This window comes from Syzygium oleosum, unplaced genomic scaffold (genome assembly GCF_021117445.2).
Source record: "Syzygium oleosum isolate NSW1041296 unplaced genomic scaffold, Sole_v2.1 Sole_v2.01, whole genome shotgun sequence".
NCBI classification, from domain to species: Eukaryota; Viridiplantae; Streptophyta; class Magnoliopsida; order Myrtales; family Myrtaceae; genus Syzygium; species Syzygium oleosum.
In genome coordinates, this window is record NW_026607485.1 from 37338561 (window position 1) to 37357125 (window position 18565).

The 18565-nt window shown below is 39.8% G+C and overlaps 2 protein-coding genes, 1 long non-coding RNA gene and 1 pseudogene across 13 annotated transcripts; 3 read left to right on the top strand and 1 right to left on the bottom strand.

The window, feature by feature from the left end:
- The first annotated feature begins 3406 nt into the window (after positions 1-3406).
- Positions 3407-6036, top strand: LOC115683188 (protein SULFUR DEFICIENCY-INDUCED 2-like). The gene is made up of 4 exons (XM_056309910.1): positions 3407-3626; positions 4229-4441; positions 5008-5163; positions 5506-6036. The coding sequence occupies exons 1-4, from the start codon at positions 3522-3524 to the stop codon at positions 5911-5913; spliced, it is 882 nt and encodes a 293-aa protein (XP_056165885.1). The 5' UTR covers positions 3407-3521; the 3' UTR covers positions 5914-6036.
- A 2507-nt stretch (positions 6037-8543) lies between these two features.
- On the bottom strand, positions 8544-13698 carry LOC115682907 (pentatricopeptide repeat-containing protein At3g57430, chloroplastic-like). Of its 11 annotated transcripts, XM_056321409.1 has the most exons (5): positions 11193-13698; positions 10533-10655; positions 9263-9327; positions 9033-9196; positions 8544-8856 (listed from the first exon to the last, which is right to left on the bottom strand). In XM_056321409.1, the coding sequence occupies exon 1, from the start codon at positions 13429-13431 to the stop codon at positions 11284-11286; it is 2148 nt and encodes a 715-aa protein (XP_056177384.1). In that variant the 5' UTR covers positions 13432-13698; the 3' UTR covers positions 8544-8856; positions 9033-9196; positions 9263-9327; positions 10533-10655; positions 11193-11283. The 11 variants fall into 11 exon arrangements, with proteins under 11 accessions (XP_056177384.1, XP_056177378.1, XP_056177383.1 ...); XM_056321403.1 differs by having other exon boundaries at positions 9033-9327; positions 10533-10652; XM_056321408.1 differs by lacking the exon at positions 9263-9327.
- Positions 13629-16558, top strand: LOC115669424 (riboflavin synthase-like; annotated as a pseudogene).
- A 140-nt stretch (positions 16559-16698) lies between these two features.
- On the top strand, positions 16699-17938 carry LOC115667908 (uncharacterized). The gene is made up of 2 exons (XR_004004110.2): positions 16699-17354; positions 17508-17938. It is a non-coding gene; the product is annotated as an uncharacterized LOC115667908 (long non-coding RNA).
- The last annotated feature ends 627 nt before the right edge of the window (positions 17939-18565 follow it).

An 18565-nucleotide genomic window follows, 5' to 3' on the forward strand; every position in this document is an offset into this window, starting at 1 on the left:
ATTTTTTATTTTTTTTTGCCATGGCCGGTAAAAAATTTTCTTATAAGAAAATTTTTTATTAATAATTTTTTTTAAAAATATTTTACTAAAAAATAGTTTTATTGAAAATATATTTTTCTTTTTTTTTGCCATGGCCTGGTCGCTGGCCATGGCCGGTAAAATATTTTTTTATTTTTTATAAATATTTTTTTATTAATAATAATATATATTTTTATTGAAAATATTTTTTATTTTTTTTGCCATGGTCTGGTCGCTGGCCATAGCCGGTAAAATATTTTTTTATAAATTTTTTTTATTAATAATATTTTAATAAATAATTTTTTTATTGAAAATATATTTTTTTTATTTTTTTCGTCATGGCCTGGTCGTTGGCCATGGCCGGTAAAATTTTTTTTATTAATAATATTTTTTTTATTTTTTTTCGCCATGGCCTGGTCGCTGGCCATGGTCGGTAAATTTTTTTTTTATTAATAATATTTTTTTTATTTTTTTCTCCATGGCCTGGTCGCTGGCCATGACCGGTAAATTTTTTTTATTAATAATATTTTTTATTAAAATATTTTAATCTCGCTAGATACGGCGAGGGTGGCCCTCGCGCCGGACATTATTTTCTATTATAAAAAACAAGAAAAAGAAGAAGAAAAAAAAAACTGATTCTCATTTTTGTTCCCAGAATAAAGAAGCTACTTTTTTTTTATTCTTGATTATGCTCCAAAACTGATTCTGGGCACAAATTTGCAAAATTTGTGCCCAGAATCAAAAAATTAAACAAACGGATTTCTATTCCCAAACTGATTCTGGGAAGAAAAGAACAGAATCAAACACTATTTGGCAAGTTGTCATGCGCAGCCTAAATGTCTGAATATCGTCACAGGCATCTCACGACTGCATCGAGACACTTAGCTATCATATGAGATGTCACGAATAAACTGTAAAATACCCGGCTTTTGCCTTAGGCAATTGGTGAGATGTTCGGATTTCGTCTTGGATACTCGGACCGAAACCGAGGGAGATACTCAGATCTTACCATCGAGTACTCGGATTGAAAATTTTGAAGCTTACCTGAGGTTACTTACCTGAGAGTTTGATAGATTCGCCCGGAAACTCTTTCTGTTCATAGGGCTTGAGAGATTGCCTATTTAGTATCCAAACATTGCCTCTAATGCGCGACAGTGCATGTCGACTGTTTAGTATGTGGACTTTTCTTTGGGCGTACAACAGGGCGATAAAACTTCTCAAGGGGAAGACCTAGACTTAAACTCAGATAATTTCGGGGTTAGAAAACTCTAGGGTCGACACTTCGAATGGGTTGAGTGTCAATGTAGCAACAAAGAATACCTGGATAGTCACAAGTGCTCAAAGGCGAAAGAATACTTGGACAATTATAAGTATGCGAAAGTAGGGGTAGAGATGCACTTACTTGGCGATATCTCTTATCCTCGAGGGTATGTCTCCTATCAAACTCGGTTATACGCAACATTTAATATGTATTCATAGACAATCATGAACATATATATTTCCATATACCGTAAATTCATCAACTCAAATGGGGTTTATGATATTGTCAAGTCTGCATGTCAAAACTTCCACTAGGGAAAATCATAACATGGCAACCCATACTCATAACGTGGATATCCTGAACACGCTGAATGAGAGACCTTCAATTTGAAAGAGGTTTCCACTCACTCTCATTGAAAAAGCTATTTTATGAAAATCACTCCATTTCACTGTCATCATGTTGACAAGGGTTTGGGTATTCTCGCAAACGGTACAACAGTACCAATCTGAGAGGTTTTTATTAGGACCGTAATGTAGGTGGTCAACGGCTTAACAAAGAGGTCTTGTCGAGTCAAGGCTATGAAAGAAATACTCTGCAATCATCTTCAGGTTTACATGTCAACAACCCTACAAAATGAGAAAGAAATAGTCTTGCTTGCACTTCTTCAAGCGATGCTTGTAAACATTTGAAACTCTACGTTAATTCAAGTGCCCTAATTTAAAGAGACTTTGTAAGGAACGTAACATAGGCTCGGTTCAAGGGTTACGAAACAAAAGGTAGATGGATTGTTATCTTGATAAAAGCAAAATAGCGATCGTGTGAATCCATGAATAATAATATTCGAATTACATTGGAAATACTAACTTCATATATTGTAATTAACTTCATTGTTGCAATTACAAATTTGTGTGTCTTTTGAGCATCTGGTGGAGGGATTTGGGAGAGCAGCGATATTAATTAAGCGGCAATACAAAGGGCGAATCAAGACCATGCCTTGGCTGCAAACTTGAGCAATGGTCGAGATTATTGAGTATGTCTCAAGTTTTGGCCAAGATTCGAGCAAGGATAGAAGCCCGAATGAGGATTGCACACCAGAGCCTCTTGAGAGTGTTTTTAGGGTTCTCTCCTAGTTTTGATGAGAAAACATCACGAGAATTTGCGTGGGATGTCGAATGAGGATTAATTAGGTGTAATTAGGGTTCATGATTGAGAGAGACACAAATTGAAACTCGTAATCTCCTTATTTAGATTCATTGCCGCTGCTCTCTCCATGGAGTGTGTATCGACACTCAAACCGATCCACGCTGATCCTTCTATGTTTCTTTCTTATATTTTTCTATTTATTTATCTATTAACTCGCGCCTGTGGTGGATTGCCCGACTATATTGCGCAACATTATTTGAAGGGTGAATGTTCCTTAGATATGCTTTATCATTTATATTTATGAGTATGAATCAAGAAAAAAGCTTTAAGAAAAATAATTAGTTAATTACAAAAAAAAATTCATTTACTCAAGAGGTGGCTGAAGAAAAAAATCGATACCATCAATTGGCCAGGTTAAATATGTTGGTACTTAATGAAGTTTTCAAAACCATATAGCCATCGAGGAAAATATTGACGTACCACCCCACTACAAACTGATTAGACGAGAGAAACGAGATAATTCCATAATCATATTTAAAAATCAAATTTTGACGTTTTTCAGATCATTTTGTAAACTTCTTTTTCACATGCGAAGCTTAGTTTCTACGGTAATTAAAGTAGAATTTTTTTAATGGAGTTCAAAAAATCATGTGTGTCTCTGTTGTGCTTCCTTATTTTAGAGAAAATGATACTTTCACACGACATTTCTTGAAATAAAAACTCCTGGTTTTTTTCTTTTTCTCACCGTGCCGCAAGAGGGGTCAACACTTTGCCGGCCCGTGGAAAGTGAATTACCGAATTGCCCCTGATCTGTAGAAAAAGAGAAAAAAATACTCCAAAAAAGGCAGGATGAATGGGAGGCCGCCACGTGTCCAGATGCGGGAGGAAGCTGACTGGCAGACACGGCGTCGACGAACGTGGCCGCAATGATGTCCGGATGCATTCCTCCTCCATGGCCATAACATCTCGAGCTCGTTCCCTCCTCTCTCTCTCTCTGTGATCTGTGATCGTCGTTGGTCGCTCCACGCGCAGTGCCGCCGTTCCCGAATCGTGAGCGCAGCGAAGGAAGCGAGGAAGGAAGAGAGAGGGAGGGAGAGAAATGAGCCAGAGGAAGAGTGAGAAGCAAGAAACTCCTCCTCCATATCACGTTCTTCACAAGCTGCCTCCCGGTGACAGCCCTTACGTTCGAGCCAAGCACGTCCAGGTTCGTTGTCGTTGCTGTGTTGGTGGGTTGTGGCGTTTTCGGTTTGGGTGATCCCTCATGGGGTGATCTTGGTTAGGACGTAAGAACTGGGATTGGGGTGCTTGAAGTTGATGATGCATGGACGGGAGTGCGCGCGTGATGACGTGTTTTGCATTCGTTCGCGGCTTCGTTTTGTTGCGCTTTATTACTGGGTGCTGCTGTATTTGTTTGAGCAAAGCAAGATGGTCACTTGGGTTGGGGCTGAAACTGCGAAATGTTTTATGATGGGTGGGATTAGGTTTGCTTGGATTCGCGACTTCGGGGGCAATCATTTCGTGTTCCGTTGCCCGCCCAAATACTTACGACGGCTGAATTTCATGAAAGTTATGCATATCCAGATAGAATTGAATCTCACATGGCAGAATATAGTCTTTTAGTTAGTGTGCTTGTTGATCTAATATTGAGTTTCTTGATCGTTTCCTTATGTGGCTCATCTTGATTTACATATGTTATACAGCGATAACGTGTTTCTTGTGCCCTAGTCAAGTCCGAAATGTTATTTCTGTCGATTAATTCACCGTAATATGTGCCCCGTTGCTTATTGATTTCGGTGTGAAATGCAGTTGGTGGAGAAAAATCCGGACGCGGCAATCGGTCTGTTTTGGAAGGCGATAAATGCAAGGGATAGAGTAGATAGTGCCCTCAAAGACATGGCTGTTATCATGAAACAGCAAGACAGAGCAGAAGAAGCGATTGAAGCAGTTAGATCTTTTAGGCATCTTTGCTCCAAACAAGCTCAAGAGTCCCTGGACAATGTACTCATCGACTTGTACAAGGTAACTTGATTCTTACATAACTGCAGATTTGCATTATAGCGATCATCTGCTTGTACTTTAGGGAAAGGTTGTGTCTCGAGTCTATGTTGATGAGGCATGCAAGATTTTAATGGAAGAGAACTATTATATTCAATTTATTCTGGTTTAGTTTGCAAAAATACGAAATGACAGTTTCGATAGCTTTGTAAGCAGAGCACTTCCTTCAAAATGGTATTCTATGACTTAATTCGTTCTAGCTGATAGTGTAAGTTGCTTGTGATCTTTAAATGGCCAATCTTTTGTCTAACTTACCCAGAAAATTCTGAGACTGTCAGTGCGAAGCCCTGGACTAGAGTACTTGCTTTACCTGACAACGTTGAATGATGTGCAGACAATATCTTTGTTTTCTCCTAGAGAAAAATGAAGTTTCTTCAGCTTGAATTTTTGGCTAAGTCTATCAAATGGATCTCCTTCTACTTCTGGTGGTTTTTAGAAAGCTTGTTAAAGAATTGGCTTTTCGGGGGAATGTCACTTGCCTACCGATTTCTACTTGTTAAATTTGGCTTGTGTTTTTATGAACTTGGCAGAAATGCGGTAGACTGGATGAACAGATTGCACTATTGAAGCAGAAACTGTGGATGATATGCCAAGGAGAGGTTTTCAACAAGAAGCCCACAAAGACAGCACGTTCACATGGAAAGAAGTTTCAGGTCACTGTCAAGCAAGAGACTTCGAGAATACTGGTAATTTGATCACAAACCTACAATTAATCGAAGTGATCATTGCTATGTGACATGTCCATTGAATTCTGATGAGGTTGCCTTCATGCCATTCGAGCTGGTTTCTTTGTTGAAAGCTTCATAGTCTGGCAGTCATTCATATGTTTCCGTCTAATGTCCTTTGCTGCTCGTGAGCTTCTCTTGAACTGATTCCATACTAGGAAACTCAGTAGATTCTTTCGCGTAGGTTTTGACATGAGATGAATTGATTTATGGGTTTAGGTGACATCATGATGAAAAATTCTATCATGTCCATGTTCCAATGTGCCATAGTGACCTTAGCTTCTTTACTATTTGGTGATGCAGGGCAACCTAGGATGGGCATACATGCAACAGGGCAACTTTGTGGCGACCGAAGTGGTTTACCGCAAGGCTCAGATAATCGATCCCGATGCCAACAAGGCATGCAACTTGTCTTTGTGCCTGATCAAGCTAGGAAGGAACATGGAGGCACGCTCCATTCTTTTAGATGTATTGCAAGGTGAACTGCCCGGATCTGATGACCCAAAGGCAAGAACCCGGGCTGAGGAGCTATTGCAAGGATTAGAGCCATTGGAAGCTTCCTCATTACAGCCGACAGGTTCAGCGCAGAGGGTAGAAGATGCTTTCATCGAAGGACTTGATCTCTTGATGAACCAGTGGGTGCCGCTGAGATCGAAGAGACTTCCCATTTTTGAAGAGATTTCTCCATTTAGGGATCAGTTGGCTTGTTGAGTTTTTTTTTTTTTAATCAATGGCTTGTTGAGTTTTAGATCTTGTAAAATATCTGCACGCATGCGTATACTGTCATATGTTGAAAAGAAATAGGGGAATAAAATTAAGAAAGTTTTGATCTTATATCTGCTTCCTGTCTTCTTACTCATCCATTAGGTTATCTTTCTTTTCCATCTTCGTTGATTCCCAGAAAGAGTGAAGGATCATGAAGGTGCGCAGGTCGCTTTTGGGATTCTTTTCTGTTCAAAATGGGTCATAAGAAAATAATATCGTATCGACTTAGTGTAAGGTTGGTGAAGGGGACAGAACCAGTCGCAATGCAAAAACTGCATGAGAATTCATATGTTTTTCAATAGGACCCACCATGCATCGTTCATGGACGAAATTATAGTTGCAAAAATTCGACTGTCCATGAAAACAAAATGCCATAAAAGACAACAAAATGCCATAAAAGACGGGCAGAGAAAGTATAGTTGGCTAGGCTGCGCATGGCAATTATTCTGTGCCCAGAATCAGATTCTAGTCAGAAATGATTCTTTTTTATTCTGTACCCAGAAACTGATTCTGAGCATTCAAAGGCGTTTGGTAACGGCCCAAAATTTCTATTTCTGAAATAGTAAAAGAATAGAAATGTGTTTGGTAACGGCATAAAATTTCTTTTTATTAATAATATTTTAATATTTTAATATTTCTTTCTTTTCTTTTTTTCTTCTCCTCCTTCTTGGTCATGGCCAGTAAAATATTTTTTAATTAATAATATTTTATTAAAAATAAATTTTTATTTTTTTTGGCCATGGCCGGTAAATTTTTTTATTAATAATATTTTTTTCTTTTTTTTTGCCATGGCCGGAAAAATATTTATTTTTATTGAAATACAAAATATTTTTATTGAAAATAATTTTTTTATTTTTTTTTGGCCATGACCTGGTCGCCGGCCATAGCCGGTAAAATATTTTTTTATTAAAATTTTTTAATAAAAAAATATTTTTATTGAAAATACTTTTTTCCTTTTTTTTTGCCATGGCCTGGTCGCCGGCCATGGCCGATAAAATTTTTTTATTAATAATATATTTTTTTTTCATGGCCTAGTCGCTGGCCATGGCTGGTAAAATAATTTTTTTTTGTTCATGGTCGATAAAATATTTTTTTTATTAATAACATTTTTTATTAATAACATTTTTTTATTAAAAAATTTTAATCTCGCCAGATACGGCGAGGGTGGCCCTCGCGCCGGACATTAGAAGCTACATTAAAAACCAAGAAAAAGAAGAAAAAAAATTAATTCTCATTTTTGTTCCCAGAATCAAGAAGCTACTTTTTTTTTATTCTTGATTCTACTCCAAAACTGATTATGAGATCAATTTTTGGCAAAATTGTGCCCGGGCACAAAAATTTTAACAAACGGATTTCTGTTCCCAAACTGATTCTGGGAACAAAAGAACAGAATCAAACACTATTTGGCAAGTTGCCAAACAGACCCTAGGCCTAGTGATATTTCTCGTCCTCTGCCGACATTTGGCCGGGCTGTCGCTGTAGTCATAGCATAATCATCTCGACCCTTGAAAGCCGGCTAATCATTCCGTTTCCGTACAAGATCCTTAACTTACAAAGAGCTAGCCTAGGTAGTACATTGCATTCCAATGAACTTTCGAGTAGGGCACATAGATCAAAGGTTTTAAGGTGACTAAAGGCGAGTTTGACAACCAGCCAAATAGTAACTATTTCTATTCTTTTATTCTCAAAATTAATTTTGGAACAGAAATCCGTTTGGTAAATTTTTTGTTCCCGGGTACAAATTTGCAAAAATTTATTTCCAAAATCAGTTTTGAAACAAAATCAAGAAGCAAAAAAAAGTTATTTTTTGATTCTGGGAACAAGAATTAGAAATGAAAAAGAAAATTTTCTTCTTCTTTCTGGCATGTGGCCGGCGAGGGTGTCACGGCCCTCACCGGATTTGGCGTGGGCAACCCTCGCCGCTGCCCTCGCCGGTCCTGGCCTGTGGCCAGTCGTCGGCGCCGGCGACCTGGCCATGGCCAAGGAAGGGAAAGAAGAAAAATAAAAAGGAAAATAAAAGAAAAATAAAAAAGAAGGAAATATTAAAAAATTCAAAATATTATTAAAATATTATTAATAAAAAGAAATTTTATGTGGTAACGCATTTCTGTTCTTTTTTTATTTCAAGAATAGAAATTTTGGACAGTTACTAAACACCTTCAAATACTTAGAAATTGTTTCCGGACACGGAATAAAAAAGAATCATTTCCGAACAGAAATTATTTTTGAGAACATAATGATTGCCGAATGCACCCTAAAACCTAGATCGATGTAACAAGTTATTGTGCTTTACACCTCTGCAACCAAAATAACAGTTCTATTTTCAAGCATAAGCAAACTATTGTAAACATAACTACAACGGCAATTGAAACCGCAAGTATTACGGCGAGAGAAGGAAAATGCAAGCCTGCCATGCGAAATGTTGTCCTCCATATTGGAGGCCACGTGACGCTCAGAGAACTTCAAAGACTCCAGTTGACGCCATGCAACCAAATTGATTCAAACATATGAAACCAATTCCCAATTATTAGGGAAAGACTCTCGCTATCTAAGATTCTAAGTGCGGGAGCCCTTAATCCCACAAAAGCAATATAATCCACTGTCTTTCAGCCTTCAAAAAAGCTACCCAAGATAACAAAAGAAGAAATTTGAAAGTTTGTTTAAGTTAATGACGCTCATGGTTAGAGTTTTTACAGATCGATGGACCAGTGCAGGTACAAGTTCACTTCTGTTGAGGCCAAAAAAACAAAAGTTTGCTAAATTGTCCAAAAACTTTTCGCAGCAGTCATGGTTGCCAAAATTTACATATAATCTACACTTTGCCAACCTCAGAGCAAAGATTCTCAATTTATGTACCAGCAACTCAATCTTCTCTCCACAATTAAGAATCTGCATCAGAGCAAGCTTCCTTAGCTAAATTATTTCTCGACAAAATCAAGATATAAATAATTGGTGTTTGTTGATTGCAAGGATAAGTTATAAATGATATCGACAAATCAGCTAAAAAGAGCTTTTATCGTAATACTTGCCTGAAAAAACTGCCAAAACGAGCTTAACAATGATACCTTTTGCACTGGCACCAGTAAAACAGACCAGCAGCCCCAATTCACTTGATGCTATCTATCATGGGATCTTTGACTTGGGAGACCTCAGCATTTACATTTTGCAAGCTTCTGAACTCCAGGATGTTCCACACGGCAATTGGACTTTGCCTCCCGGCAACATATAACTACAAAAAAAATGAAAATGGAAAGGATGGGAAAACAATAGCAACTGACCCAAGTTTTGTGTTTACTTTCTGCATGCAGGGGAGGATGTAGGTGATTTCTCATTATACTGACCCTCTGATGCCAACGCTGCCTATCTCAATAGATGAATTCGCGTCAAATTTCATGTAAGCCACTCCAGCAAGATACTCTAACCACACATGACGGGAAACAATAACAGAAACCAAACTACATGTTTAGATCATACTACTTACAGTGGCAAAGCCAAGATTCTCCACTTTAAAGAAACATGACGCTTTTTTTGTTTCTATAAACATGTTAGAAGTTTACAATTTTTTTTCCTCATATATGCAGACAATATGCGGACACTTTTGGGAGACCATTTCATAGATTTGAAGGATTAATTCGTGGTGACAGTAATGTGAAAAGGGTTCTATGCAAAAGACTCAAAATCAAATGAACAGGCGACGGAAAGATCAATGTGAACAATTGTAACGATGCAGAAAAATTACATTTAGAGCTACTGAACCATGATAATGACATAGAATGGGTGCGGCACACTACAGTATATTAAAGTATGATGCCTCAGTCCATCAAGAAAAAGATTGGAACAGAAACATAGGACTCCTCTACAGTGTTTTTTTTTATCATAAGTATATTTTTACTTCTGGACAACCTTGACCAAACAACAGACATAAAAATCAGGTAAAAGGCTTAACTCACATTAACTATTAACCTGAAGAAACAACAAGACAATGAAAAGAATAAGAAGACAGAAAATAAAGGCTCATGAAATTCGAAGTTTATTCCCAGCACAGTACAGCAGAGCCTAAATCAAGAAGACCTTATCCAATGGATAAGTAACAAATTATGCAAAAAAGAAAGCCATGATAAAAAACAGAGAAAAACCAACATAATTAAAATTAAACTGTAAAAACCCGAGCTACTCCTAACAGAACACCTTATGGTTCTCACCGTAGATCAAACAGTGTTTAGTTTCTTGCATAGATCTGGAGGCATATCAGGTGCAGGGGCAAGGGTGATGCTTGTGTACACCTTCGAGCGGGGTTTTTATGATGAAACATATAGTGAATGAAAGCATCTCGGCAGACAGTATAAAGTTGCTTTGGCTCTTGGACACAAAACCATCTTTCTAGGCCAATTCCCTAATCACAAACAACTGGATGAACGGACAGTGAAAAGGCATACAAGAAAAAGAACAAAAGTAGAAATTCTGCCCCAAAAAACTAATGAGGGAGTAAGTCTCACCAGATTGAAGTGATTTTGCAACAATTGACACCAAAAAGGCACACAGAGAACAAGTAGAAAAAAAAATACCTCTTTTGTTGCAGCACTCAGCTAATTTGCTTTGTGGAACAGAAACAAAGAAAGGTCAAAATATTTTTTAGGATGGGGTGCGAAAATGGACATCTTTTCCCTTACAAGCTGCTGGTGAGCCTCCTGCCATCATGTAAGCAACTACCATTAAGTCCATAAACCATCTAAGAGCAATAACTGATATTATAAAAGACTAACTGCTCAAAAAAATGAAGAAATAAAATGGAAAGGAGCAAGTAAAACTAAAGAGCAGCCAAAAAGTGTACGGAAGCTGGTGAAAAGGGATGGATTCTTTGTTTTTTTTTTTTTGAGGGGGGGGTGGCGGCAATAGCAAATGAGTCACATACTTCTGGCAGCACATTTTCTTTTTTCCATCACTTTATGCAAATGTAACTGGTTCACTCTGTAATGGCACTTTTAAAGAATTCCAACTAGAAGCAATATTTGACTATCCTGCGAAATGATTCTAATAAGTGTTTCTTGAATGGATTATACTGGCTTAACAGAATAGCTGCTATATTCAAGGAGAACTCTGTCCAGCTTAGCATGCTGCAGTGGGTGTTCTAGGTTAAATGCTGCAATAAGACATGTGGCCTAAGAAGAGAGAAGCTTACAATCGAAATTTAAGCATAGCCAGTTTGTGTTGGATTCAGCAATTACCCGGTGACATTCTTCATCACTGGATAAACATTTCAGAAAGCTATTATGCAAGGTCACAGAGTATCCACTGGTGACTCTTATGAGTTGGTCATTAAGCAAAACCAAGATTCACAAACGAGTTGACATTTGCTGTTATCTGCTTCAATGTAGAATAAATCACATTACATTGTGGGTGTATCCTATCTTCCACAGAGAATACATGAACTTTGCTATTGAGTTCAATCCAGCTTCGCCCAGGATCCTTTTTCACTTCCAAACCTCTTAAGTACTTCCTCACCTTCCTCTTCTCCTTCCATCTTCCCGATAATGCATAAATGTTGGAAAGAATAACAAAAGCAGATACTGTTTTAGGATCTACACTAAACATCTTCTCAGCTGCCCTCTCACCCATTTCCACATCTCCGGAGAACCAACATGAACTAAGCAGAGCTCCCCAAATGACCCCATCAGCTTCAATTGGCATCTCTTTTATAAACTCTTCAGCTTCCTTCAGATAACCTGATCGACCAAGAAGATCCACAACACATGCATAATGCTCCAGGTTGGGTTTTAATCCATAATCTTTCATCATGTGGAAAAAATTCATTCCCTTGTCAACCAGACCAGAATGGCCACAAGCAGCTAAAATTCCAACAAAAGTAGCTGCATTAGGGTTCACCCCTTGCCGCAACATCTGCTCAAAGAGAAGGATTGCCTCAGAGCCAAGCCTATGATGTGCATATCCATTGATAAGAGCAGTCCAAGCAGCAACATTGGGTGAGGATATGCTGGCGAATGATACTCGAGCATCATCAATGCACCCACATCTGGAATACATGTCAATAAGTGATGTTCCTACATATATGTTCGACTCAAATGATGCTTTAAGCAACTGTGCTTGAAGTTGTCGACCTAGTTGAAGAGATCCAAGAGATGAACAAGCATGCAGCAAAGCAGAGAAAGTTGATCTGGTTCTATGTATGGCTAATCTCCTCATGGTCTCGTATAATTTGAATGCTTCTTCATGCATACTGTTCTGAATATAACCAGATATCATTGAGTTCCATGTGACCGAGTTTCTCTCCCCCTTTACTTCTTCGAAAAGCTCCAATGCCTTCTCAATTTCACCTGTCCTGCAATACACTGAAATCATGGTGTTTATAGATATTAATGTCTTCATAGGCATCTTCTCAAATAAGCTTTTTGAATCCGCAACTCGATCATTCATAGCATACCCTTTAATCATTAAGTTACATGAAATTGGGTTTATAGTTAACCCGCTGAATATCAGCTCAGCATCTTCAATTCTACCCGCCAATATCAGTCCCCCAATTAGAGAGTTCGAAGCGCTTAAACTTGGTTGCGCCATCTTTTCATAAACCTTCCTTGCTTCATCGATCGCTTCACTTTCACAGTAAAATTCAATAATTGCACTGCCAACAGATTGATCACACTCATAACCTGATTTTACCACCAGACCATGTACAACTCTACCTACACTCTGAGCTCTCAGTCTACCACAAGTCCTCAAAACACAATCGAAAGTAAACTCATTAGGTGCCGCCTCATTAGTCTCCCTCAGCCACCGAAACAACTCAAGAGCCTTCTCACAGCCATCGACCCGCTTTGCAAATCCAGAAATCAACGTTGTCCATGCAACAATGCCTCGGTCAGGCATCTCCATGAACAGAGCCAAGGCATCGTCCATATGATCACAGTGCACATAGCCCGCAAGCAGTACACTCCATAACAAGTCATTACTACCTCGAAACTCCTTGAAAACCCGCTTCGCCTTTTCGATCTCAAAGCAATTAGCATAGAAATACATCAATGCACTCCCTACATACTCGAAATCCTCAAAACCCGATTTCAAAACAAGGCAATGGACTTGCCTCCCATCATATGACGAGCGAGAATTCGCACAGGCGCTCAGTACCGTAGAAAGAGTGGTCTCATTGACCTTCACACCGCCGTGATGCATGCTCGAGACAAGACCAAGAGCTTCCCCATACCTTCCCCACTGGGAATAACCGGCGATAATGGCGTTCCACGAGACGACGGTTCTCTCAGACATTTCGTCGAACAGGCGCCGCGCGACGTCCAGCTGGCCACCCCTCGCGTGCTGCGTGATCAAGATGTTGGCAGCGACGATGTCCGGGCGGCTCGTCGTTGTCCGACGGAGCGTCGAGAATCGCAACTTCGAGCTCTTCCATCCGACGACAAGAGGCCACGTTTGTCCGAGAGACGTCGTCCTCCGCATCAAGCCTATGTCACAACTTTTTCAGAGCTAAACTATCTCCAATCCCTGTGACCGGTTGAACGAGATACGAGGACTTCGGACATGGTCATGCCCCAGCAACAGCAAGCCCCGGGCTTGGAAAGATTTTACTGAGCTGCGAAGTGAACCGCCATTGCTGCAAAAGCTTCATTTTTTCCGACAATCTGCCATTTGCGTCCATGTACAATGATCGAAGTGGCGACGGGCGACGCTCCAGCGGCCTCCTAGGTATGCTTGTCGGAACGCCGACCTTTGGATTTTTGAACTGTATTTCTATGTATTTCGGTTTTTTTTTTTCAAACTCTTCAAACCGAAAACAAAAGTAATTTTTAGTCAAATTAAGAGATATGTTGATCGCGAAAGTGCAATTGAGCCATAAAACTTTAAATAAGGACAATCAACTCTTACATTTGAGAATTCGCTAAGGACCGATGACCGTCGCTAGGCCCAGACGAGATGAATTCTCAAATGTAAGACAAGACTTGAATCTCGAGATTACATGAGATTTGCCTTCATGGACGCAAATATCTATCCCCGATTTCTTTACTTTTGGAATGTGGGTTCTTCCTTGGCAGTGAGCCAAGCAGCCTTTGATATTCCTTTAAGCCTTGGTTGTGAATTTTCCTATATCAAAATCTCTTATTCTTTACGGGTGGCTCATCTTTGTGAACTTAGTCAATCCCGATCTTTTATCATTGGCTAGTTGTTCATTCTTTAATTCTCGATGGTGATCGTAATCTATCCTCATCAGTCACGTATTATCCCATTATCACTCAAAGTCAACAAAGTCGGTTAATGATTTCCAAAATTGATAAGCAAGCGACCTTGATAGGGTAGGTCATAATTTTAGCTGTGGAACTTAGGGTGTATTTGGTAACTTGTTAAATAACGATTGATTCTATTCTTTTGTTCTCAGGAAAAAAAAGAAATAGAAATTCGATTTGGTAAATTTTTTGTTCCCGGACACAAATTTGTTCCCAGAATCAGTTTTACAACAGCATCAAGAATAAAAAAAAAGTTGATTCTTAATTATGGAAACAAGAATAAAAAATAGAAAAGAAATTTTTTTTTCTTCTTCTTGGCCGGTCTTCTTCATTTTTCCTACCCTGTGGTTAGCCGTCAATGGGCGACCTTCACCCAAGCCGCGAGCCGCCCTCGTCGGCCCTCGCTTGTGGCCGTGACGCCCTTGCGGGCCACGGCTTGTGGTCGGTCACTAGCGTCGGCGACTTAGCCATGGGCCAAGGATGGGGAAGAGGAAAAAAAAGCATAAAAAAAAGAAAGAAATATTAAAAAATTCAAAATATTATTAATAAAAAGAAATTTTGTGTAGTTACCAAACGCATTTCGGCGAGGGCCATCTTGGCCTATGGCCGACGAGGGCCGCGACGCCCTCACTGGCCCTGGCCATGGGCCAAGAAAGGAGAAGAAAAAAAAAGAAAAAAATATTATTAATAAAAAGAAATTTTGTGCAGTTACCAAACGCATTTCTGTTCTTTTTTTTTCAAGAATAGAAATTTTGGTTAGTTACCAAACGCCTTTAAATGCTTATAAATTATTTTCGAGAATGAAATAAAAAAAATTATTTCTGAACAGAAATTATTTTTAAAAACAGAATAATTACTAAACGTATCCTTACAGCCGGATGATCCACTCAACCCTAAATGGTGGCCCCACCACCAATAAATTTTTTTTTTGCTGGTTGCAATTTGTAGAAGCAGAAGTGGTTTCACATGAGGGCAATTTCGTTTCTACGTGTAAAGTCGTGCCCCTGGCGATCGAGAAAATATTCAGTAGTAACATACTGCCACGTAGTTATCCTACGTGGCGTATCTGTTCCATTAAGAAAGTGACACGCGTCACTTGACGTGGAAAAAAAAAAGAAAAATTGGAGGGACGGGCGAAAAGTTGAAATCCCGCTTAAAACACTTTCTCTCTCCTCTTTTCAATTTTGGAGGCCTTCTTTACCTGCTCTCGTGGGGGAGAAGACGCTCTCTCTCTCTCTCTTTCTCCACCGCCTCCGCCTTCGCCTCTCCCAAGAGCCTGGCCGTCGCTCCGAGTTCAGATCTGCGTCTGGCCCGTCGCGGCTGCTGGATCCCGAGCCCCTCCCCCTCCGCCTGCGCCTCCGCCTCCGTTGTCGCCTCCGGAGCCCCATCGGGCGGCTACGATTTACGATTCCTTGGCTGAGTCCTCTCTCTCTCTTTCTCACGCACCAAATTCCTGGCTGTTTCCGACGCGGCGATCGAGCACAAGGTCTATGCTCGCGTCAGTTTGGGGAACCCTAGCGACGTCTACCTACGGCCGCACCATCTCTCTCAGCCTTGGCAACTTCTGGGCCTCCGTTCGATTGCGTCCCCCGAGACACTGCGGAAGACGTCCCTGGTCGAGCTCGGGGCTGGGTCGATGGTGAACCTGGAGCGGGCGGTGCAGCCAACGAGCCGGATGGGCAGGCACTGTGTGCAGGGCCACGTGGACGGGACCGGGGAGATCGTGTCGATGGAGCCAGAGGCCGACTCGCTGTGGGTGAAGGTGAGGGCGGGGAAGGAGCTGCTGGGGTACGTGGTGCCCTAGTGGTTCATTGCCGTCAACGGGACGAGCTTGATGGTGGTGGGCGTGTTCGATGGGGAGGATTGCTTCAATTTCATGCTGGTGGCGTATACGCAGCAGAAGATGGTCATTCCCATGAAGAGAGTTGGGCAGAAGGTGAATTTGGAGGTGGACATATTGGGGAAGTATGTGGAGAGGCTTCTCAGAAGCGGGTTCGTCGATTCGATGAAGACTTCTCGATCGTGAAGGTGATGATCACTCACTCTCTGTAGGTGGTAACTTGATTGTGAAGGTGCATTAATCTAATCTAAAGCTGTTTGGTTCGCTGTTAATGGAATTGTCTCGGTCTGTCATTGAAGCTAGTGATTTCATTTTAAGATCTGTGGCATAAATCATTGCAGATGCCGTGCACCACAGTTTTGTATCGGGCGAGAAAGTCGTTAGTTCTTTCATGCGAGGGCTTGAGTGATAAGATGGGAAAGGGGGTTTGTAACTCCATGCTTGCATAGACTCTGTCAGCTCTTGAAGTGAGAATGCAGTTGTTCGACCGATGATCACCTAGTTTAGTCGCTAGCTGCAAGACCTGGCAGAGGTGTACAAGTGTTGTAGTGACTAACTTGTCTAGAGAAAAACATAACATGAGACATAAGAATTGCATTTTGATATCATGTTGCGCTTGGTGGTGCTTTTTATGGTTTCTGTGTTCACTTTATTTTCTATCCCACTCAATAGTTATGTTCAATTGTGAGTTAGGACTTGTGAATTCGCAGTTAAGGAACAGTATATGTTTTTATTTGGGAACATAAATATCATAAAAATATTTCAATGCTATTGTGAAAAAAAGTTCTTCAACCGAGAATAGCATACTTCTATACAAATTGAAAATTGCCAGTTATATATGGTGTCATGATTTCTGTATTGCCGCCATTTGCATGTTTAAGGGAATAGATATGCTGAAAATTAAGGGGGTAAACTGACTAAACTGTTCTTTTTCCTATTAACATTCTAAAGAAGCAAGGAGGTGTTATTGGAAAAAAATAGTAAGAGGCAATGAAATGCATCTAATTCCTGACCCATCCTCTTTCTCCTCTGCCTGTGTCATTGTTTCCTTGCACTTCACTTCCCTCCATCACAGCAAATGTCAACCGAGATATTTTCTTCATTGTTTGCTCTTTCTAAATTGTCAGTGAAGCTATTTGTGCAGTCATTTTGTGCATCGTGTTTTAGTGGCAGTAATGAAGTCATTGATAGTTTGTGTTAAGTAGAGTGTATGCATTCGTTTATTCAACCTAAAGATTTGAGACCGAGATTAGAAGGTCGATCGCATTTTCTTTGTCGCAAGCAATGAGCATTACCCATCAGTAAGCTTACATTGTCCAATATGTTAAAGTTTTAATTTCTTTTGTTTCTTTTCTCCACGATTAGACTGTTAGTTTTGCAGTAGATGGCTTGTTACAGATGCTGATATTGTGAGTTCATATACTCATGATGGTTTTGCCATTGCTACTTGATAGGTCTTCCTCATTGCGGCAAGAGTTGCTGAGTTGCTGGCTAAGGTGGACGAACAATCTCAGTCCAGACATTAAACGTGGCCCTTTTACTCCTGAGGAGGAGAAGCTTGTCATTAAGCTTCATGGAATAGATCTTTTTGAAGCATTTATGGGGAGATCAGTCTGCTTGATTGAGAAAGTGGAATTAACTTTGAATTGATCTTTATCTTTGTACTTGGTATTGAGAAGGCAATATAGCGTGTGCTTGATATTGAGAAGGCAATATATTGAAGGAAAAAGGCTTTGTCTATATTATACTTGTGAACTGAAATTTGTGTACCTTGCTAAGCTTGGTGATAAACAGCCGATATGTGGCTCCATCTTATTGTAAGAATATCGCGATATTGCAAGGTTGCTTCCATGGAGCACCATCATTTCCTTTTGGCTGTGATGAATTTCTAGTAATCCCCTAGTCAACTTTTAATGGTAAAAACCGAGTTATGAATCTGGGTGATCGGTTTAGCACCCCTACGACCTTCTATTGGCATGCAACAGTAATTCACTGGCAAAAGGTGAGGCGCAATTGCAGGTCTGGACAATTTTCTTGTTCTTGCCCTAACTTGAGAACAAAGACGCATTTCTTGGAAGGAAAGGGGTCCATCTCTTCTCATTTATATGTCTTTATTTGAAGCACCAACGAGTGACGCCGCCCTATTTCACTAAAAAAAATTTAGAAATGTCGATTGTGTTTAGGTACCATAATTCCATGGCTTCTGTCCTAATCTCAGCAAAGTCGAATTTGCTATTGTTCTATCCTTTGCATAAAAAGGTCTCAACCTATTCAATAGATTGCGACTTGCCCGATGCATGTCATTGTATATTGTTGTGGATCCTTAGCAGATTTTTAGAATTTAGTTTTTTACCTATTTCAGTTAGGATTTGTTTTTAAAATTCTTCTTATCATTAGGGATAAATATCTTATTTATTTTTTGTTCCTTGTATTTTGGGATCTTATTGTTTTTCTGTTCCTAGAGATAAGCTTCTACGGCTTATAAATTTGTAAGTAGCGATTCAATCAATAA

What these genes read in the sequence shown, in the direction of transcription:
- LOC115683188 (XM_056309910.1), top strand. Translation starts at nt 3,522, where the DNA reads ATGAGCCAGAGGAAGAGTGAGAAGCAAGAAACTCCTCCTCCATATCAC. An exon ending in TTCGAGCCAAGCACGTCCAG is followed by an intron (nt 3,627 to 4,228) that starts GTTCGTTGTCGT and finishes TGTGAAATGCAG; the next exon opens with TTGGTGGAGAAAAATCCGGA. An exon ending in TACTCATCGACTTGTACAAG is followed by an intron (nt 4,442 to 5,007) that starts GTAACTTGATTC and finishes TGAACTTGGCAG; the next exon opens with AAATGCGGTAGACTGGATGA.
- LOC115682907 (XM_056321403.1), bottom strand. Translation starts at nt 13,431, where the DNA reads ATGCGGAGGACGACGTCTCTCGGACAAACGTGGCCTCTTGTCGTCGGA.